General features: G+C 46.1%; 1 protein-coding gene across 3 annotated transcripts in view; it reads left to right on the forward strand.

Moving 5' to 3' along the window:
• The window catches only part of MKX (mohawk homeobox), a 63,611-nt gene extending 41,268 nt beyond the window's left edge, over window positions 1-22,343 (forward strand). For 2 of the 3 annotated variants that reach the window (XM_080916708.1, XM_080916709.1), the window contains exons 6-8: window positions 20,093-20,126; window positions 20,232-20,382; window positions 22,086-22,343. In XM_080916708.1, coding sequence (XP_080772834.1) covers window positions 20,093-20,126; window positions 20,232-20,382; window positions 22,086-22,133 — 233 coding nt within the window. In that variant the 3' untranslated portion in view covers window positions 22,134-22,343. Of the gene's footprint in view, window positions 1-20,092; window positions 20,127-20,231; window positions 21,978-22,085 lie in introns of those variants that run through there. The other variant, XM_080916710.1, reaches the window with a different exon arrangement.
• The last annotated feature ends 424 nt before the right edge of the window (window positions 22,344-22,767 follow it).

A 22,767-nucleotide genomic window follows, 5' to 3' on the forward strand; every position in this document is an offset into this window, starting at 1 on the left:
CTGAGTTCTAGCTTTCATTACCACTTAGTAACTGCAACGCATTTGAAAATTCATCTGACTCACCTAATTTGTCTTTTATATGTGTGTATGAAAAAATGCAAATCTCACAAAACTCTGCTAAGGGTCAAACAAGGTCAGGCCGTTGACAGCAGGTGCCCCGCTGTGTCTTGTTCTTTCTCCTCCTGCTATGGCTACTTCCCACAACTGTAAAAGCTGGATTCTCCCTGTGGCTCCAGCCTCTGTAATTCTGCTCACCACACAGTTTCTGCGTACACTCCAAGTGGGGAAGAAAAAAGTATTCTTTGAACAATGAGTGAATTTCTTTCCTGACATTTAACCAAGATACATTTCGAGCCTGAAGCTTTTTGTAAGGCTAAGAAAATATTGGTCACCTTTCTGTAAAAAAGTGACTAAGAGTGTTTATGTGTCTCCGCCCTTCCTCAGTGAGCTTCCGCAGTACACTGTGGGTTGTTACTTTGTGGTGTTTCAATTCCGGGAAAAACGAAACCAGAAAATAGAGATTTTTCCAGATTTTTGTTAGGAAACCTTTCTCTTTCTTCTTTTTTCCTTTTTTCTTTTCTTTGTTTTGTTCTCATCCTGTGATGTCTACGCCAGCATTGCTTAATACTGTGAAAGCCATAGACCTCCAGTTGATACAGATTTTTCAGCAGACTAATTTTGGTTAGTGATTCATGGCCCTTTCTTCTGAATTAATGGACTCTGGAGAGCGCACTGCAGCCTGTTTCCTGTCTCGGACACAGTGCTGACTCATGGCAATCCAAATGAGTGGGAGATAACTTGCATCCATGGGCTTTTGTGTCTCCTGTGAGTGAGCATCCACATCACGTTTCTGTCTGACGTTTAACGACCTGGTCCAGTTTGCCTGTTTACGTCTACTTTGTAAGAACCCAAAGGTGAAACAACACCGTCTCCATGTTGCCTCCACTCGCCTATTCCCAGCCTGTTCTGCCCGGATGAAAATCTGAGTTTTCCCTGAGAAGCAGCTTTGACCCTGCCAGCTGGCTTATGTTTGGCTTTCTCCCGTGGCTGGGCTTTGGGAGAAGAATCTGGATATTCTTGTTTCCGTAAAAGCTGGTACTTTGACTATTGTTAGAATCAGAGGAATCTTCTAGGTCTTGGGAGACCATGGATCAGTTTTATATTAAAAGGAAACAAGGCCTCACTGCGTGCTCTTGCAGAGATGGTCATGAAAACCATGTTCTTCCACACGTGGTGCAGATTTGGTTGCTAATGTCAAAGGCAGGCACACGGGAAAACACACCTCTTTTATACATACCCGTGTATGATCCCTTATACTCTTACATACACAGTCTTTCTAGATACAATCTTTTATATTGTCATCATCTTAGAAATACCTATTGTGTAGATTCGCCTACTGTGGATCTCAAAGCAAAATGGGGTGGGGGGGGAACAATGTGGGAATGTGCTGGAGCACCTTCTGAAGAGCCTCCATGGTTGAAATCTAACAACTGTTGTTCCATCGAGTCGGGACTGTCGCCTCATTAGCTTAATGTTCAGAATGCTTATCTAAGCAAATGTTGCCAGTTAGAGGAAGTCGAAGGCATTAAAACAAAGGAGTCTTGAACTCAAAGCTCCACGGATGTTGCCTGTGTCACCAGAGTGCTGTAGTGACTGTGACACCCTCCTACAGAAGGGACGTGTTGACTTGATAGCACACATGTGTCATGCAAGAGTGTGGCTCCAGGATCAGGAATTGTCTCTTTATAATTTTGTAATTAAAATAAGCAGCCAAGGAGATGATGACTCCTCACTAGTTACTTGCCCGATGCTCTCTGACTCCCTTCTGGCTCAGCAGTGGTTTGTAGCCCTTTGGAGGGGGGTGTGGTCTAGCAACCCTTTCACGAGGATCGCTTAAGACCATTGGAAAACACAGATATTTACATCATGATTCGTAACAGTAGCAAAATGACAGTTATGAAGGAACAACAACAAAAATTTTATGGTGGGGGACTGTATCAAAGGGTTAGGAGGCATTAGAAGCATTGGGAAGGTTGAGAGCCACTGTCCTAGCTGTTAGCAAGAGCAGTGTGACAAGGAAGTCTGCTGCTTGACAGGTCTGTGGACCGATCACCAGGGAACGGAGATGCTTCCATGCCTCTTTCTTCTCTGTCTGGAGAGGGAAACGTGTACAGCTTCGGTGTGCAGATCTGACAACAGGCAACGTATATGATAGGCAGAGAAATTCCCATCTAATTAGGAACAGAGCCTGGGCAAAGGGAATGGTTTATGTTACTGTGAAAGCAAAAATCTGCCCCCAGTGTCAGATACAGCGGTAAGACCTGGAGCGTTTGCCTTCGGCCCCTAGTGCACACGTCCCAAGCTGCCTCTGGAAGTCATTTACTCGGTTCTTATTTCATATGCGTGTTCTGTTCTGGGGTTTGGTGCAGAACTTGATGGAAAGTTATTTTCTTTAAGTGACAGCTTGTTTACAGGAATTCCTTGAAATCTGCATGGTTATTGAAAAGAGCGAAATAAATGTTGCCTGCAGCTGCCTGTCCCAGAGCTCCCTCCACACCTTCTGAAGCGCTCCTATGCCTGGCCAGTAAATCATCCTGCATCCATAAAGGTCACAGAGACGGCTTCCTTTGTAATATGAAGAATTTATGTTACTGTTGCAAAAAGAAAAAGAAAACATGATGTGAATCATTTCGGTGTTTTTAGGTTGAGGGTGCATAGTAAATTATTCCAAAATTATGGGGGCCAAATGCCTTTCCTTCCAGAAGTTTGTGTAATATCTATTTATCTGAGGGCAGATGAGTGCTCTGGATAACCAGCCACAGACTTTGTCGAGTTAACTCCAAGTAAACACAGCTGAACATAAGCAGTTGGGCTACAAAGGTTTCCTGAGCTTTGCCAATAGCATATGACCTTGCAGAATTTTTTTTTTTAACGGCAATCTGCTTTCAGTGGAAAAAAAGTTATTTTTTGCTTTATATTAACATGTGATGACTAGAAGTTTGTTAGGTTCTAATTTTTAGATGCGAGGCAAATGAACATGGGCACAGGCACCCAGCAGAGCCTCCTGGGAGAGCTGTCTAAGGTCTGGGAGCAGGAAATGGCCAGGATGCTAGGCAGAGGCCACGTAAATGGAGTTTGTCACCTGTTTCCCTCACGTCTTTGTGCTTTTCAATAGATTGAAACTGTGGTTCCAATGTGCACTAGCAACTGAGACTTACTGATCCAACCGTTATTTTTAACAGATCGTGTGTGTGTGTGTGTGTGTGTGTGTGTGTGTGTGTGTGTGTGTGTGTGTGTGTCTATATGTATGTCTGTGTGTGTGTGTATCTGTCTCAGTGTGTGTCTGTGTGTGTATGTGTGTGTATGTGTATATATCTGTCTCTGTGTGTGTCTTGTGTGTCTCTGTGTGGATATGTATGTCTGTCTGTCTCAGTGTGTGTCTGTCTGTGTGTGTCTGTCTGTGTGTGTCTGTATGTATGTCTGTGTGTGTGTATCTGTCTCAGTGTGTGTCTGTCTGTGTGTGTATGTGTGTGTATGCGTATATATCTGTCTCTGTGTGTGGTGTGTGTCTGTATGTGTCTGTGTGGGTATATGTGTGTGTCTTGTGTGTCTGTGTGTGTATGTGTATGTTTGTGTGTGTGTCACATTACATTTCTGGAAGTCAGAGGAAAGCTTTCCAGAGTTGTTTTTCTCCATCAACCAGGTAGGCCCTGGGGATGGAGCCCAGGTTGTCAGGCTTGGCTGCAGCACACTGACAGACTGCTCTGTCTCACGGGCCTAGTTTTATTCTTGAAGTTCCTGGCCTCTGTGGGAAAGGAACTGCTCTTTCTAGTAGAAATTCCCATCATTCAAGATGTTGATATTTGATTCTAAAAACCACACGTTGGATAGTGTCAGGCAAGCACATAGACAGGTGCTCAGCTCCTAATGCTGACATGTTATTCTACAGTTAATCCCTTTGATATGTACTTACCCACGACTCCATTCACCCACCTTTCCCTGCATTTCCACAGAGGAAAAAAATGCTTTACAGAGAGTCTTTTGAAATAGGCTGCTAGCCCAGCATCACGGTTTGGCTTAGTACCGTCACAGATCTCCAGTGGTCTATACACACACACACTTGAAGATCACAACACATCAAACTCCAGATGCACGGAAATCAAACCCCATGTCTCGCCAGCTGTAGGAGGAAGCCTAGCTTCCTACCTTCCTCTCTATCCCAGAGAACGCCATTACCGGTATCCATTCTCCCACGGCAGGGTCTTGAGAAATAATTTCGATGTTTTGCCTCCTGCTCCGGGTCCACTTGGTCTGACTCCAGGCTGCCTGGCCACCTCTACTGCTCCTTCCTGGCACCACCTCATTCTCCCTTAGGTCCCTGTGAGGATCCCCTGCCTCGCTCTTAACCACAGCAAGAGGAATCTTCCTAATGATCAGATAGGACCCCATCTAACTGTCCATGCTGTCTTCTGGTACCTTTCAAAAGAACATCCACATTCCTTATATTGCATACGAAGCTAGAACCTTCGGCTTATGTTAATGCCCCCCGTCCCCCCCTCCAGCTGCCTCTCCATCCATCTGTGACCCAGAGAGATTATCAAAGGGGTCATGACACTGCACTTGGCCAGCTTCTGTTCCTATGGACTGTGCTGTTAGATTATTCACCTTAGCAGCCTCTTTCTTCTTGTCCTTTGCTGTGTCTTAGCACTTGCGTAGTGACATCACTGACTGGTACATGGCATGAGGAAAGAAGGCTGCTTGCCGTGCGGGGTCCTGTGGCATGTTTGTCTGTCCGCCACGAGCCTCACGGCTCCGTGCACGTCTTCGTGGCATTACCATCAGCTCCTGCCATTCCTCCCGGGATTGAGTCTGTCCCAGCATCTGGTGCAGTGACTGCCCTCAGTGAGTGTTTCTACCCAGGATGTAGGTGTCTGCTGGGTGAGACAAAGAACATGTGGGTGGACACGTGAAGACAACGTAAAGAAAGTTCTCCTGCACTTAAAGGAAGAACCGGTGTCCAGCCCTATTGTCACTGACAACTGAGACCTGTACCTGCCAGAGGACTCTTCTGAGTTTTTCTTCCCACAATGGGAAGTGGGGAATTTTTCCCTCAGTGGTAGAAACTGAGCCTAGGGCTGCTCATACCAGACAAGCATTGTGAACCTTCAACTCAAGAATATGTTAAATCATCGCAGTGTGCACAACCACATGAAATAAATCACATTGTTATGATGTGTAATGATTCACGAATGTTATTATCATCATAAATCATATTGATGTGCCCTGACCCTTGATTATTCCAAAAAAAAAAAAAAAAAAAAAGAGGAAGAAAAGGCAAATTTCTATGTATAAAATACAGGGTTTTTTCCTGACACTCAACAAAAAATTATTTGTTTTCATCTGGGCAACTTCAGGTTCATTAAAATATGGTTATATATTTTCTACCAAAGCACCAAAGATAGAAAAAAATTCCAAGGGAAGTCAAACACTCTATGTATTAGACGAGGCGGGACAAAGAAACCATGTGGACCATCTGTTGATAAGGTATTAGGAGCACTGGATAATGCTCAACCCTGCTGCAGTCAGAAGATCCTAACAATGCTCAGCATGAAACAATGACACAATTAACATCGCCTAGCTGCGGTGCTCCCGTAGGTGTCCTCAGGAAATCTCTCTCTCTCTCTCTCTCTCTCTCTCTCTCTCTCTCTCTCTCTCTCCCCGCCCTACCTCCACTTGCTGCAAGAAATTCACAGTAAAACACTCAGGAGTAGAGCTTACCAATACTCAAAAGGTCCCGGGTCCAAACCCTGTGTTTTTTAAGCACAACCTTCTCATGGAGTGACTGCATTATGCGTGTGCAAGTTTCTGGTGCAAAGGTCACTCAGGTGTGAACCCAGATAGCGAGCAGTGGATTGGCAGCTGTTGTATGCCAGTTATACACACCGTTCTCGCTGCCACTGAAGATTCTTCCCTGATGAACTGCGTCTTGCGGCTGTTCACTGACTGGCGTGACCTTCTCCAGGCTGTTGCAAAACTAAAGCTCCCATAATTATGCATTGTGCCCTTTGGAGAATTTTCCACACTGGAGCTGCCTAGACACAACATAGCTTAGGCAATTCAAACACAAACTATGAAGAACTGGTGTGTTTCTCATTATCTGTTTCAATTCAAGGTAAAGCCTTCAACAGTCTTCAACTTCTGCTGCACGAACGAGCAAAGGCAACTGCAGAATTGCCTTTTGTCATTATCGGGTGCTTAGCGGCTTACAGAAATCCCTTCTGATCCTTGCACTCTCTGTAAATATTTAAAAAGTGAGACCAGAGTGACTAAGCCACCTAACCCACAGGCCAGCCGATAGACAGTGGCACTGGGGTGGCTTCCTGGCCCTGTCTGTCCCCTGGTGTACCTCACTGCTTCAGGAGTAAAACCTTGGGGGTGCGCAGTGGTTATTTCTGGAATTTTCTAATTAATTTTGGGAGAGTGGGTTTGACTAGACCTGTAGACTGTGAAGCCGCGCGCAACAGGAGACCACTAGCAACTGTAACTCGCTGACGGACGCTTCCAGTGTGTGTCCCACAGGAACTTCTGTTGAGCTCTTCCTGTTCCCTTTTATGTTTTATGTGTCTTCCCAACCAATTTGTGTACTTAGCTGTGTCTTCTAAGATGGCTTTTATAGACCTCTGAAAACGCACTGTGAATCAGCTGAATGAGGTGTCTAGTTACCTAAGTCTTGGGAAAGATGAGAACACGTTTTCCCCCAGGAAAGGCCCACTGTCCACCTTCTTTCTCCTGCTCCTCTTCCTGTCTTAGGCTGACACTGAGCTGAAGAAATGCCCTGGGGCCTGAACAATGGTTCACATCTGTGGTATTTTTAATGCCTTTTGTGGGACTCCCACGGTGGGTGGCCTGGTGAGGAGCCTTTCTCCTGTGTCTAGTAGATACCTTCAGCTCCAGTGGGCCCGGCCCTGCTTAGCCCATGTGCAAACACTTTGGAGTACAGGGGCACGCTCCTGTGGGTTGATAACTAGGGGTGAAGTTAATCACACAGGCATTTAAACTAATAGACCGTTATGGTTATGAGCAGTGGTACTGGTTGATGTGTCTGGGTTGAGGGATCCTCATAGTTCTTGGTTTCTCCCAGGCTGTTCAATCCTTGAATTCTGGCTTATCTGTACAGACGGAGCTCTTGCTTCCATCCTCTGGCTGATAGACACATGACTAACTTAACCATGTTCTACTAGGAGGGGCATATGCCTGTAAATGCTTTGGAATCTTACAGCAAACGTTTGAGTTTCCCGGCTATTGGTACACACAAGCACAAGGACATTTGCTTGTAAATTTATGACAAAAGTATGTTGTCCGGTTTACTCCTGTATGGGAGCGCTGGGCTCGTTTGTGTGAATCTATGACAAAAGTGTGTTGTCCGGTTTACTCCTGTATGGGAGCGCCGGGCTTGTTTGTGTGAAAGTGGCTGCTGTTGGCTTCACACCACATAGTCACTAGTTCTGGATGCCTTAGGAGGATGCAGGGATTTGAGGTCGTGAAATTCGATTTTCAAATCACTCTTCAGTATCTGTAGAGTATATCCCACCGCCAGACCCCAAATGTCTGAGAGGGTAGATCTGACTTGTCCTGAAAATATAACGTTTCTGACTGTGTCTGTCTCTCCCCATCAGTTCTAATGAATCTGCCCATACACTCTTGGCTGTGCACCATCTGGTGAAGCACATCCGACCCACCAAGAAAATTAGCACACACCCTTAAAAATTGACTCTTGCTCTCCCAGAAGCTACGCATTGCCCATAGCTCTACAGCTAGGGGTGGGACTTCATGCGGCCCTCCCCCCTCTAAGGTTCGAGCGTCTCTGGCTTGAATCTGCACAGGCCATGTGCACACTACCATGTGCACACTTCCACAGCTGTGTGGTTATCTTGCAATGTTCTGCAATGTCTTGCACCAACACAGCAATGCCCTCATGGATTAGACGGCTGGAGTTGTTGTGTGGAGCAGTGGCATTAGAGAGAAGGGGGTTAATAGAATGGCTTTCGGGTGATCTACCTAACCCCACAATGACTACCGTAGGCGGGAGGTCCAAGAATCCATAGTTGCTCAGATATATCAATTAGTTTTCAGTTTGATGGGACCCTGAAGATGTAGACTCTAAAGCCAGTGAAGGGATGACTTGCTAGGTGGGTAAGGGCAGGCAAAGAGCAAAATCGTCCTCCTATGTCTTCCCACCTCAATAGATCTGGATTAAAGATGTGTCTTCCCACCTCAAAGATCCGCATTAGAAATGGATTTTCCCACTTCAAACTAAGCAAGAAAAAAATCTTAACATTTGTGGCTCCATTTTGGGGGCTTTAAAAATTTAATTCCAGATGTGGCCAAGTTGACAGCCAAGAATAGGCAGCACAGAAGCCCTGATGAATTAGGCTTGCATCTGATTTCTGGTAGACCACTGGAAGAGATGCTGTGAGCACAGGATAGACCACCAGAAGAGATACTGTGAGCACAGGATAGACCACTGGAAGAGATACTGTGAGCACAGGATAGACCACTGGAAGAGAGGCTGAGAGCACAGGATAGACCACTGGAAGAGAGACTGTGAGCACAGGATAGACCACTGGAAGAGATGCTGTGAGCACAGGATAGACCACTGGAAGAGAGACTGTGAGCACAGGATAGACCACTGGAAGAGATGCTGTGAGCACAGGATAGACCACTGGAAGAGAGACTGTGAGCACAGGATAGACCACTGGAAGAGAGACTGTGAGCACAGGATGGCCCCACGTGCTCTGGTGGAGTGGACTTGTCCACCTTTGGACCAACCCTCCACAAGTCACTCTCAGATCTCAGTCTCTGTCTCTGGAATCTGTAATAGGGACGTTGCTAGGTTCATTTTCTACAATTGATTCACAGACTGTGAAGAAGAGACTGCCACAAGCTGGGATATTCAGTATCCAGGCATCTAGAGAGGGTTGTCTTGCTGCACCATGCCATGGCAGAATCCGAGAGGGCAAGAGGATGTCAGGGAGCAGAATAAAGAGATAAACCCATCTTTTCTGAAGAATCCTACACCAACAGTGACTAACCCACTGACCCGTCCATAAGGACAGAGCCCTTGAGACCTAAATCTCAAAGTGCCATCTCCCAGAAGTCCAACATTAGCAGTTAAAGCTTCCATAGTAGGGACTTGAAGGATTGTTCAAACTGCACGCTGCTCAGTCCTTTGGTTCCAGACGGTGATAACTCGTTCATAGTCAACCACTCAATCCACCTTCACAGACAAAGTTCCAAACCTGCGCTTTAGGCCTGCCAGCTGCCAAGTTGACTTCTGGGTGCGGATGAACCGTCCCTGGGGAAGATGTGAACAAAGGTTTGCTCACCCCAGCATGCCAACAAACCAAAGTAATAGTTTCTCACCATAGTCCAACTCCGTGAACAATGAGCTTATAGGGGTCACAAGAGCGACCATTGGGAGGAGTTGGATGACCCCGAAAGCAGCTGTATCATCAAAAGCCATCACCTTCCCCATAAACTTCTGACATGCCCCAGGGCCACCATACTCAGTGGGGGTGGAATGAACACAGCTGGAAGGGAGACACGAGAAGAGAAGAGTTAGCTTTCTATAAAAAGAAATGGCAGATTTGAGAGCCTTGATCTCGTCCTCTCCAGAGACCAGATCGTTGCAGCTACCTCTCAGGGATGCCACAGGAATGACAGACTAAAAATGAGCCTGTCTGGAGACGGGGAGACGGCTTAGTGGCACTTGCTGCACACACTCGAGGACCTGGCTTTGAATCCCCAGCTCTCATTACAAAGCCACGTGCTGCTGGGTGTGCCTGTGACTCCAGTGCCTGTGACTCCTGTTTGCGATGTCATAGCATAGGACAATTATAATAATAAAGCAAAGTTATACAGCTGGATGGATCATTTGCCTCCAGGGGAGCATTTTCCGTTTCAGTTCTGCCCAAGTCGACAAAAGGCACGTGGGGACAGGCGTCCTTTTCCTCCCCTAGAAGGACCTTACAGAACCATAAACGACCGCTCAGAACTGCTGTAATCGAAACTCACAGTGAAGTAAAACCAAGAACACGGCGAGCTGTGCTCAGCCACAGACTAGTTGATCTTTGTCAAAACCCTGGGAACCCAACAGTGATTTTAAAATGTCTGAGAAGCGCTGCCTTGTGCTGCCTTGTGAAGGCCCAGACGTTCCTCTGGGGTTGAACTAAAAAGTAGCATGCACACCTGCACTAGGGTCCCACTGGGCCGGCCTCTGCCTTCTGTGTCAGAACTCCTGCGTGTTTCTTCCAAGTTGTCTGCTCTTCTGTATAGCTGGCTGGCTGGCCCTCAAGCTTCTGGGGATCCTCCTGACTCCGTAGCTCCCCTCTAGCCTCAGGGGAGCTGGGACTGTAGATGTGTGTGCTGCTGTGGCCATCTTTCCATGAGAATTCTCATTTGGATCTTTGTGCCTGTGTGGCAAGTGCCCTTACCCTCTGAGCCAGCCCTCCAAGTACCAAGTATTGTGTGTGTGTGTGTGTGTGTGTGTGTGTGTGTGTGTGTGTGTGTGGTTCAAATGCTAGAACACAGAGCACTGCTTAGCTAACTTCATTTTTGAGGTTCAGGTTTATCAAGGATGTTGGGCTGCACTTGGAATGTAGGAAGGCTGCTGATAGAACCCATCTTGGGACTGCAGCATGTTTTCGTTTTTTCTTTTGTAATAAATATAGTAGTTAAACTGTAAATATAAAGCAACTGTCAGTTGCTATTTTCCTGAAAGGGCCAAGATGACTGCGCACGTCATCTTTTTATTGTGTCATTCCTGGTGTTAATGCAGTCAGACAGATTTAACCCCAAGGCCCTTTCAGCTTGAAGCATCGTTTCTGGGGATGGAGATGTGTGGAATTTGAACACCCTTGCAAAAGTGTGAGCCAACTCAGAGATACACTGTAGTTCATATATCAGAGGGAAAAAATACTTTGTGATGGTTTTTCGGAGATACCGAAGACTTTGAGAATGCACAGGGGGAGCCAGACGTTCCAGCCCATTTCCAGATTATTACGAGTGAATATTTTTCCATTCAAAAGGCTTTTATTTTGCTAAAGAAAGCCGTATTAGAAGATCGTAGCCTAATGCCATTCAGCTGTGTGTTTGTTAAACAACCTTGCCCTCCTGGTTCTGCGATGGGCGGCCAGGAGCTTGCTCTGTGGGAAGCAGCACCGTGAAGAGCACAGGAGGCTGGAGACCGGCGCAAATATGAAAGAGCAAAGCCGAGAGTCCAGTTTCGGAGCTGGCTGCCCAGTCCGCATGCATAGCGCATGCTTTTGCAGACAGTGAGCGCCCCTGCAACACGGAGTCACACAGAAGCTCACGCAGAGCTAAGAAATCATTTCTCCGAGATCTGGCTGGAAACCTGGCCTTCATGCATGAAGCATTTGGGGCAGCATCTCCAAAATTTCCTTTGAGAAAATGAAGTAACAAAGCCCATCAGACACTCGAGGTCAGCAGCTCTTTAATGTGGCTCCACGGCTCTTTGTCCAGGCGTGCTGTGGTGTTCTGGCACACAAGAGCAGCAACAACACCATCTTTGTCTTTGAAGATGATAGATTCCACACTCTTAGTCCATTAATCTGAGTTGGTGGGCTTTGCCTGGAGTTAAATACTCTCTCCTTACACAGTGGTTTTCCTATTAGTCTCACCAGAACTGCTTCCCTCAGTGACTGCGTCCAACCCCTTTACAGATATAAGAGAATAAAGTGAGACGGAAAGTCAGTGGTTTTTAAACAAGGACCTTTGTACTACGTGTGCATGCTGTGTGTGCATGCTGTGTGTGCATGCTGTGTGTACGTGCTGTGTGTATACTACGTGTGCATGCTGTGTGTGTTCAGATCCTCTTCTGGTGTTTTACAAAACGTTGTCATGCCACTTTTTATAACCACCCCACAAACCTACGGTCCATTTTCTAAACGAGGAAGTAGAGATGCAGAAAGTCACAGAGCTGGCGATCCCTTAGGCAGCAGGAAGAGAGCAGGGGTCCAGCTGTGCCCTCAGGTGAGTCCAGGCTCTATCTCTGTTACCCCCTGTCACCGTGATACTAGAGCAACCTTCATAGCTAATACAGGAAGCCAGAAGTGGCCGTCATCTCAGACCCTCTGCCCAGTCAGCTCGCCAGCCCATCCCTCCCATAGTCTGCAAAGTCTCAGACTGGAAGCTTTCAGCTTAGCGAGGGCAGAGCAGTTGGAAGGAGATGCTATACAGAACCACTTCACATCAAGAACATTCCGAATGGTTGGTGGAACAGACTGAGAGCAAACCAAAACGTTATCACCGGGCGATACTCTATTTTAAGAAGCTCCTTTGAAGTTACAAACCCCATTCCCTGCACATTCAATCCATCAGTCCAGATCTATGAGGGTGGGATGGCTGGATGTCTTAGAGGAACAAAGGCAACCAGGAGTGACCGGAACCAGAGTAACTGTGCATCTCACCAACACAGAAGCACAGGGAAGTGAACAAAGTTCACCAGCAGAATCCCATGTGCTCTGCCCAACAGGGAAAATAAGGCCAGTGTTCCCCTGTGAGGAAGGGGCTTCGCAGGGCATTTCCAGGGATATCATGGCATTGGTGCTTCCCTGAGGAGAAAAATGCCGTGCATTCCTGCTAGCGGCAATACTGTAGACCCTGGAAGTTATGAAATATCAATGTCCCTAGATAAAGAGTTCTTCCCCGCTGGTTCCACGGTAATGGGTGTGGCTTCTATATTTTATATTCTGACATGACCCAAGGAGGATTGTGCATTGACAGAAAGGCAGCTGAGGTGGGGAATCCTACAGATCCAAGACATCTGGGCATCATTAGCCTTAGCTGGAGCCAGCCCACATGAGAGGTAGCAGGAAGGAAAAGAATGTTGGGCCAGATGTGGAAGCCATGCTAAGGGAAATACTGGCTCAATTTTTGGAAAGATTTTTCCTTCGAGTCTTAAATGATTTTGGAAGCCACCAACCAGTGGCCCTGAGATGAATAATTTAGCTGGAATATTGCAAAGGGGGTGAGGGAAGGCTGTAGACCTACCCATAAAGATGAGATTGGTTTCATGTTCTAATTGTCCCTAAGTATAATTTCCAATGGGCTCTACTCCACCACTGGTTCACTGAACAGATACCTCATGACACTTACACAGACAACAGACCTGCTAGTGACCTAGAGTCACTCCTCTTGGCAGAACGCTCACTTGGGAGGGACCCTTAGAAGCAGCTTAGCCCTCCAGGCAGGGGTGTCTCATCCTTGGGGTTCTCCTTCTTTCTCTTCCTTTTTGGTCAGAAGTCATTTTAAATGCTTTACTTTGACTCTGCAGGAACTCTAGCCGTTCCCCAGAGAAGATTACCACGAATTCCTTTGAAGGTTGTGAGACAGTGGCTGTCCCACAGACAGCCATTCCTTCTGAGTTAGAGGAAAGTGATCACTGCGCCAGCAAAGTTCCTAAAACATCGCTCTAACTAAAGCCTGGGGATACTGTGGGGGCTCGCTTACATCTCCTTTCCTAAGACATGGAGAGATGCCTTGATCCCAAATCAAACCATAGGGAGAGAAAGAAAGCCTTTGTCGGTGTCCTTGTGTGGCTGGTCTACAATTTTAGGGGAAAAAAAAGAGTTGAATGGTGGGGTTCGTCTGTTTCTTGTGTGTGTGTGTGTGTGTGTGTGTGTGTGTGTGAGAGAGAGAGAGAGAGAGAGAGAGAGAGAGAGAGAGAGAGAGAGAGAGAGAGAGAGAAATAGAAGTTTGGTGAGGAGAAGAGCTCCAGTACATGGTCTGATGAAGCTGGAGAGATGTCTCCATGGTTAAGAGCACTGGCCAATCTTCCAGAGGACCTAGGTTTGATTCCCAGCACCTACATCATATCACACAACTATCTGTAAATCCAGTTCCAGAGGGTCTGAGGCTATCTTCTGGCCTCTTCAGTTACCAACATACACACAATACACAAACATACATGCAAGAAAAACACAAATACACACAGAAAAAAACTTTAAAACATGCATGTACTGAGTATCCTGTTTTAAATGGATCAGTACCAAGTGCCTAGAAAGCCTTCTCTCTTGCCCTTGTTCCTTTTCTGTTGCTGTGATAAACATCATGACCAAAAGCAGTCGGGAAGGAAAAGGTTTATTTCATCTCACAAATTATATAGTCCATCACCAAGAGGAGACAGAGTAGGAAATCAAGGCAGGAACCTGGAGGCAGGGGTGTCCATGGCTTGCTCAACTCGCTAGCTTCCCATACACCCTGGGACAGCCTAAGTAGGTGTGGCGCCACTCACTGTGGACACTCCCACATCAGTCATTAACCAAGGAAACGAACTTTGGGCATACATATATATCCACAGGCCAACCTGGTGCACTCAGCTCCCCAGCCGTCGTCTCCTCTTCCTAGATGACTCTAGTTTCTGTCAAGTTGACAAAACTAACCAGTGCACAAATGTCACTCTTAGGCCTAAGTGTCCTATCTTAGTCTATTGCACACCATTTCCCAGGTTTTACACAGTGAACTTTTATTACTGTCTTATTTTGATATGTGAATGACTATTTTTTTGGTCTACAATAGATGAAATAAAAGTACCACCTGATTCAACCTGTTAGCAATGAGAGCAAAGCCCATTAGTAACTTTTTATTTATACATTCATTTGTGCATACGAAATCATTTCTTTCCCTGGGAACAACTCAGAGCAGAACCCTCAGCAGACATGTCTGGAAAACGTCAGATTACAATCGGAAAATGTCACGATTTGAGCCACAGCTAGAGTTGTTGTCACGCCAGTGTTCCCATGTGCTGATCGAATAGTCTGATAATGCGGACCCTTCATTCAGGGACCAATATGACATGGTGGCTCTCTGTGGCAGTACTTTTCTATTAGGGAAAAGTAAGAAAAGATCTTTATTATTTTTAATTACACTTATGTGTACATTGGGTGTGGGCGGGGAGTGTGGGTGTTATGGTGTGAGTGTGGCGGTCAAAGGATAAGCCACACCAGTTTGTGTTTTTCTGGGTTCTAAGTCAGGCCGTCAGGCTTGGAGGCAAGCACTTTGCCCCCGAGCCATGTTGCTGACCCAATGGCTTTTATTTGAATAAAATAAATGTGTGGGAGGAGGGGCAATATCCCACCAGGTATCCTGGGGTGGGGAAATAAACATTCTAAGGGTTACGATGGGATGAGATGCATGGGAGGTGGCCGCTGCCTTCTGTATATATCCTGCTGCCTCGGAACAGTTGGTGTTTCTGTCCTCCACATTTGCCGTCTTCTTTTCCTCAGTCGTCCCATTTCTGTAAAAACTGGAGCTGTGTCTGGTGTGGAGTGTCTCTGGGAGACACACAAACTAAACCTTGGCTATGCATAACTGCTCCCACAGCCCGGGCTGCCAAACTGACCGCCTTGTGGAAGCCTGGTAACCAGACATGAGGAGTCATGGCTTGCTCTAGAGCCTGGATTTACGCTGCTAGGTTTTCATTTCCCTGCGAGGACTCGAGGCTTGGTGATGGGTGAGGTGGGTCCCGCCTTCCATCTGTCCCCACAGAACACAAGCCATCGCTTCCTCTCCACCCCTCAACTGGTCCAATGGCCTGTTTTGCTTTCCTCTGGGCAGAACTTCAGTGTCTCTCCCTCATTTCACTCCCTGTTTCCCGCAGTTCCCTATTTTTTACTCTTTCCATGTTAACTGAAGGAAATGTCTGTTATGTGATTTCACAGTATTTAATTTGAAAAATAGTCACGGGCTTAATCTTCCTTAATTCTATCTGCCTCGTGGTGGCACAGGTACTCTTCTGGGAAATACTTAACAAAACATTTCCAATTTTAGGATTTACTTAGTCAGTTTGAAAAACACATCACAGAAAGGAAAGAGACCCCCCTTCCCGGGCCTACAGATATTATTTTAGAAATCTAACTCCGAATCAGCATGCTTCTGAGTGGCATCCACAAAGGCCAAAAGGATCCTTGGGCACTGAGCCCCACACTAAGACAAGCTGAATCTGGGGTGCAAACTGACATTTCCATAGGGTTGTTTTTCTGCTTAACGTTCTAAGGAAACGCTCCTCCAAACTGAGGATAGCCCTTCTTTAAGTTCCAACATGCTTTGAGTTTTACAGCATCCAAGATTTTCCCTAACTACCCACCTCTTTCTTCTTTCCCTTTTTTTTTTTTTTTTTTTTTTTTTGGTCTTAAAACACGCTCTTTTGGCTGGCTCAGCAAGCAGCTCCTGCCAACCAGTTGCTTTTATGGTAATTGACAGCATATCTGAGCTTTGGAACCTTAGAGTCTAAAAGGACATTTTAGCCCAGACTTCGGGGAGGCTAAGCCAAGCTACTTGCAGAGTGAGATCCAGTGAGCAGAGTCGAGCCGTCGGTGTCAGGCCCTGCTCTGTGTAAGCTCATCAACCCTGCCAAGGAGCCTGCGGCACCGCCCGTTCCCTCCTCACTCTCAGCTGACGTCTTCTGTATCTTCCCTTCTTCTGTCCGGAGCCCCTGGTACTGCCAGAAGTGAGCTCCTGAGACCAACAGTAATGGGGTAGACAGAAGGTGCCTGAGCATCATGGCCACCAGTGACTCCTAAAGCACTGGCTACGGATGTCAAGGCAACTAGTTCAAACCAGAAAAGAGGAATAAGTGATCGATTTGGGGAAGAAAAAAAAAAACACCGTAGGGAAAAATTGTAGCCTTCAGCAACATCAGTGGATCGAAGACCTGCTGAGCATTCCTCGGGCTGTGCTGGTCTCTGAGGTGTCTGGGACATCTCCCCAAACCTCATCTTAACACCGTAAAAAGAAGTCCCCAAACTAGCAGATCTTTAGAGTTTTTGCTGTCCAGAAAATGCACAAATATTTCCAAGAAGGGGGGTGTTTATGAACTTCCTTTTGTAGCTCACATGGTAACTGGAGTCACCACCTCTCAGGGATGGTCCAGATTGAAGTATCCAAGTCACACTGGGAAACTCCCAATCCTAGCCTCTCAACCCCAGGAGATGCAGAAAAGCTTCTGTGTAAGACAGTCAGTTTCCGCGCCTGGTCTAAAATCGTCGACAGTGCGTCTTGGGGCCGTGTTCGCCTTGAGAGGTGCACAAGCTGTTTCCCAGCTACTGCTGTTCATGCAGGTCTGTCTCGGTCTTCAGACCCAGTCCTACCTTACAACACCAAGTACACTCTGAAAACAAAGTGTCAAGTTCAGCCTCGGGACTGGTACGTCAGACCTGGCTCTAGGATTTGTAGAAGCAGGGGCTGGCAAGAGGCCTCACTGGATTAGAAACACTGGCATGCAAGTAGAGGGACCCAAGTTCAAGTCCTCAGGATTCATGTGAAAGCCGGGCACACAGTAAAAGCATCTTTAATTCTAGTGCCCCCAGGGGCAGAGACAGAAAAAACCTTGGACCCAGGAGAAATCCTCCAGCCAGGTGTACAGGACAGTGAACAAGCAAAACCAACACCAGAGGTCTGAGGTCATCCTGTGACCTTTCCTTCTATGCATCATGAGCACAATCTGCACCCACAAATGTGAGTGTGTGTAGACTCATTGTATACACTAAAAACACACACACACAGAGGGAGAGAGGAGGCATGCAGAGAGAAACAGAGACACAGAGATGGGGGCGGGAGGGTGGGTAATGCCCAGACAAGGATAGGAAGGGTTATCACACCCATCTAAAGGTGTTTTCCTAGGCACGCTCATCTCTAATCCCACAGCCAGTTGCAGGATCTCTATTCTCAGCAGCTGTAACTTTAAGGAGCCAAGCGCTGTGGGTCCCATCAGCATCTAGCCTCTCTGGGGCCAAGGCTTCCTCCTCACCTTGAGGATTCTGCATCTTCGGGACTTTACCTCACAGCACATATGTGACGAGCCTCCTGCTTGTCCCCAGTCCCTCTCAGCCGACGTGTCAGGTAGGAAACCATATTCCCTTCCCTTCGAGGGCGGCAAGTGGTTCAGCCGTGAACATGAGCATCGGAACGTAGTCATTTCTAAGGTCCCTAATGTTTGTACTTCCTGGATCTCATTCTGTTTTGACAGGTCTTTTGATTGACTGAAGACCCCCTACCTAGTATTTCACTTTCGGCAACAACTGTGGGAAAAATTGAGCAAAGGCCAAAATGTGAATCTTCTGTTTCTGTCTCTGTGCCTCTGTCTCCTCTCCCCCTCCTCTGTAAAATCCCCAGTGTTGCTGGCCTACTCTCTGAAAGGCATATTCCCCATTACTAAATTGATGTGATTTTTAAAAACTTTATAAAGCAAAACTGGAGAGACTCGACTCATAAAAAAGAAGCATCTGTAAATCGGGATTATTAAAGTTCTGTGGACCAAAAATTATCGCTGTTTTACTGCATTTACATGAATGACTTTCAAACCCAAATTATCCAGCACAGCAGGGTGGGTGGGGCCCTGACTGTCCAGGCCAATCCGACAGGGTCAAAGGATCCCAGGCTGATGGCATCCAGACCCAAATATCTCTCCCGAGCTGTATTAGATGAATGACTGTTCAGAGGAAGGAAACTGAGGCTAACATGAGCTTGGGAGGGCAGATCATCTCATGTATTCTTGGGGTGCCTTCCCAAAGTACTTTTGATTTCCTGATTCTTTTTTTTTTTTCAAGTTCGCTGGTCCCTCAGATTGTAAGTAGCTCAGAACAAGCTATCCCCATGTAGAGAACTTCCCTGTTAGCAGGCTTCTGGATTCTGTCTGCAGACGGCCCTGACTCTGGCTACCTTTCACAGCCGTGCATTTAGTTTCTTGTGATTATCTTCTTCATCCTGGGGACTGTTGCCCAGGTTAGACTATGTGGTAACCTGCTCCTCCCTCTCTGCTTCCCAGGGCTCTGGCTCTTAGAGCTCCACATTGGGAATTAAACTGCACCGCCTGGCATACCTTAAGCATGTTAGAGAAAATGCGAAAGGCCTAGAGAAATAATGAAGATGAGACGGCAAAGAGAAAGACTGAGGCCAAGAAAGGACGGTTCTGCAGAGGTCATAGGAAGAGAACTTTGAGTACATTGTGTGTGTTGTCTGCCTCCTTCCTGTCCTGAGAGGCTTTTCTTAAGTAGACTGTCTCCTGTCACCGCAGACAGTGATGGTGGCAGTGGGTGTGGTGACTAAAGCTATCCACTACCTAGATTTGGGGTTTGCTGAGCTTATAGGGAGACCCTCCCCATTCCCACTCCTGACCTACACACTTTTATCCCCAATGAGTCAACTTTTGTGTTTCTCGGGCCATGTTCCTTAAACTGATGAAGCGAATCGACACCCAAAACCCATTTCAGCATTTTATCTTGTTTCCATGGTATTGGAATTGGTTAATGATTGGGGAGCAGATGTGTCCGTCTCTGGCATAAGCCAGCTGTCTCCCTCGTTTCTCGTGACAGCAGATCGGGGAGTTTTGGAGACTGAAGACTGGTTTCTTCCGGTAGACCAGAAGCTCCATATAATGTCAGCATTAGGTGTGTTACTCATGTATTGACTATCCAGATTATTAATTCCACCCACCCCCAGGCTGGAGTCTCAGGAAATTGCAGAATATAAAGGTTGGGAGAACCTTCTAGGAAAGTCCTTGTTCTGGAGTTGAGGAAAATTACATCTGCCTTGTGAGACACAGCGGTGTGCCGATGGTTTCGGACAGATGAGACTTGAACAAGTACACTGGCCATATCGTCACTACGCCTTCTGTACAGTTCTTGCCCTCCAAGGCTTGGCTTCTTCATAGCCTTAACAAGTTATGGGGTGTCTGTAAGCAAAGTAATTTCAGCCATTCTTCTGGATAAATTTTATTCTTGGCCATAATGAAGCAATTCCCAAGATTAAACAGGACTGGAGGAATGGCTCAGTGTTTAAGAGCAGTGTCTGTTCTATCAGAGGACCTGTGTTTGGTTCCCCAGCACCCACATCAGGTGACTCACAGCTGCTGGTATCTCCAGCTGCTGGAGACCTGACGCCCTCTTCTGGCCTCCAAGGTTAACTGCATTTATGGGACATACATATCTACTCAGGGGAGAGGGGCGGGGAATAAATCTTAAAAGACAAAGTCCAAGAAAGAGACAAATGACTGATTTCCTGCTTCTCTTTACAGACACCCCAGACATTGGATCTACTAAGGGTGACAGGTGAGCAAAAGGAATTTCATTGGTGCTTTGCTGGGATGCTGTCTCCAGGGCAACCACCGTGGATCTGATCTCTGATCCTTCCTCTTCTCTCTTGCACACATGCAGTGCTGCTGACAGAAGGGGGCCGAGCAAGGATGACACATACTGGAAGGAGATCAACGCAGCCATGGCCTTAACAAACCTCGCCCAAGGGAAGGATGAAATGCCGGGGACAACCACCAGCTGTATCATCCAGAAGTCTTCCCACATAGCAGAAGTAAAGACAGTCAAGCTGCCACTGGTGCCACACTTCTAGAGTGGCCAGGGAGTGCCTGCCGAGCTTGTCAGTGGGTTGGTTTGGTTGGCTGGTTGTTTTTTTGTTTTTTGTTTTTGTTTTTTTTTTTGTTTTGTTTTGTTTTTTTAACCTAAATCCTCATCCTAAGAGCCAAAGCAGGAGTGAAGAGGACTCCCATTTAAACCTCCTGAGTTCAACTATCCTAAATATATCAGTTGCTTCTATAAAAAGACATATAAGTTATAAAAATTCATTTTAATCAAAAAATATTAACTTATTTTATGTTACTGAAACTATGTATAAAGCGTCCGCGTTACCGTTACAGTAAGTGCCTTCTTCCCTGAGGTAAGCTCCCTCCAACGTGGGCACAGTGGAGAGCTGTGCCTCAAACCGTCAACGCCAACGCTGGCTAGACTGCATCATTCCAGACTGGTCCAGGACTAAAGCCAATCGCTGAAAGCCCCTGAAACAAATTCAGTCATTCACACGTTCAGACTTGGAGATCTGTCCAGCCCAGATGAGGTGATCTTTTATTTTCTTTGTTTTTTTTTAAATGCCTTCAGGACTGGAAACTCTTCTTTGAGCTTTCCAGAGCGATGGTGAGAATTTTATATGTGGGTTTTGTTTGCATATCTGATGTGTTAGAGCATCCAAAATGAAAGGTGCATCAGGACCGTGTGATGCATACGTTTAAGAAGAGACACTTTCAAATGAGTTTAACATTGCAATCACTCTATTGTCATCAGGAATCCTTTTCCCAGGCAATGTTGAAAACTCTCCCAATGCCCTTTGCCACTAATTGGGATTTTTTTTCTGAAGTTTTAAAAAGAGCCTTATTATACACTTCTTTGAATTTTTCCCTGTGTAAAACTAAACTTGAAGTTTGGTTTTAAATTGTAATCGTGTTTGCCTAAGAGTTCAGGGCTCCTTTGTGATGAAAGCTGCTGTCTTATGGAGCGACTAAAAGCTTTTTATTTGGTTCATTTCAAATCCCGATTCCGATGGACAATTTGTATTGCAATGAGGACAAGACGACGAAGAGGGAAAAAAATCTGTGCGTGGATATACATATACATGCAGGAGAGTTGATTTTTAAAATTTAAAACATATGAGTAGCAAAACATAAACAGTTCCTGATTTTTGCCAAGTAGGACATTCAAGTAAAAATGAAGCGAAGTCTTGCATTGAAAGAAAGAATGCCTTGTTACTAAATGTCATGTCACAGAGTGAGCATGATCACTATCAAGGAAGAAGAGTGTCTTTTTCATCAAACAGTAACAGCCTCGCCAGCTTGGGAAGACTGCAAACCAAAGGAATGTGGAGAAACCCCATAGCACAGAGCAAACGTTCAACACAAAGTCAGAAGACTAGGCTATGGGGGAGGAGGGCATTTTTTCTGGATATGTAGTATGTTTTGTAATTGTTTTAGGCTGGAAAGCACTTCTGCAAGTGTGAATGACATCTGGTTTCACAACACACACCGACGTTTTCTCTTTATTTTACGAAACGCTTTTTAACGCCGACGGTCACTCTGGTTGCCGAGCAGACACGACAGCCTTGGTGGCCATCGTAGGACACTTTCTCCTGTATCATAGCATTGTGGGGCGGGGGTGGGGGGTCATCAGGGTAATGGAGCTAATTTGATATGAAAATATTTTGTATGTGTATTTTTACTCTTTTCTCAGTGCCGTTGGCAGCTGCGGCAAGCCCTAGGTGCAACGCGTGCGTGTTGACTATGTGAGGGGAGGAGGTACTGGCCTCTTCTGCTGCGTCCTTGATACCCCGAGATCCGGGATGCAGAACGGGCACCAGTGCAAAGCAGACCTGCCCAGATGTGCACCAGGCAGTGAGGAACAAGGACTGATACTTCACTCTTTCTCATGCTATTATAAGTTATTCTGGTATTGGATATTTTAATAAAAGTGTTCTTGTTTTAACATGTTGAGATTAGACAAGTGAACTCTGGGCTGTATCGTATTTGAAATTGTCATGAACTTTCCATCCCTTTGGGGAAACAATCGGCTCATTTGCTCTGTGTCATGAACACAAACTGATGACAGGAAACTGTCCACACAACGGCGTTAAAGTGCCAAAGCTTGGAGCCTGGTCTATGCACACGTGACAAATAGTAATTAACATATCCCGGGCAATGTCTCCAATTACAATCGTTTTAATTTATTATTTTTCTTGTGTTGCCGTTGTTTTATCTAGAAATCAGAGCCCCCTGTCCCTTAAAAGCACCTTGAACAATGCCAAGCCAGCAGCCAAGAGGGAGCTCGGCTGACATGTAATTTATATTGAAGAGAAAGAGACTCACACTTACTTTACAGTTGGATTTTAATAAAAATTAAAATCTGTCAAGAGTTC

This window comes from Micromys minutus, assembly GCF_963924665.1.
Source record: "Micromys minutus genome assembly, chromosome: 5".
NCBI classification, from domain to species: Eukaryota; Metazoa; Chordata; class Mammalia; order Rodentia; family Muridae; genus Micromys; species Micromys minutus.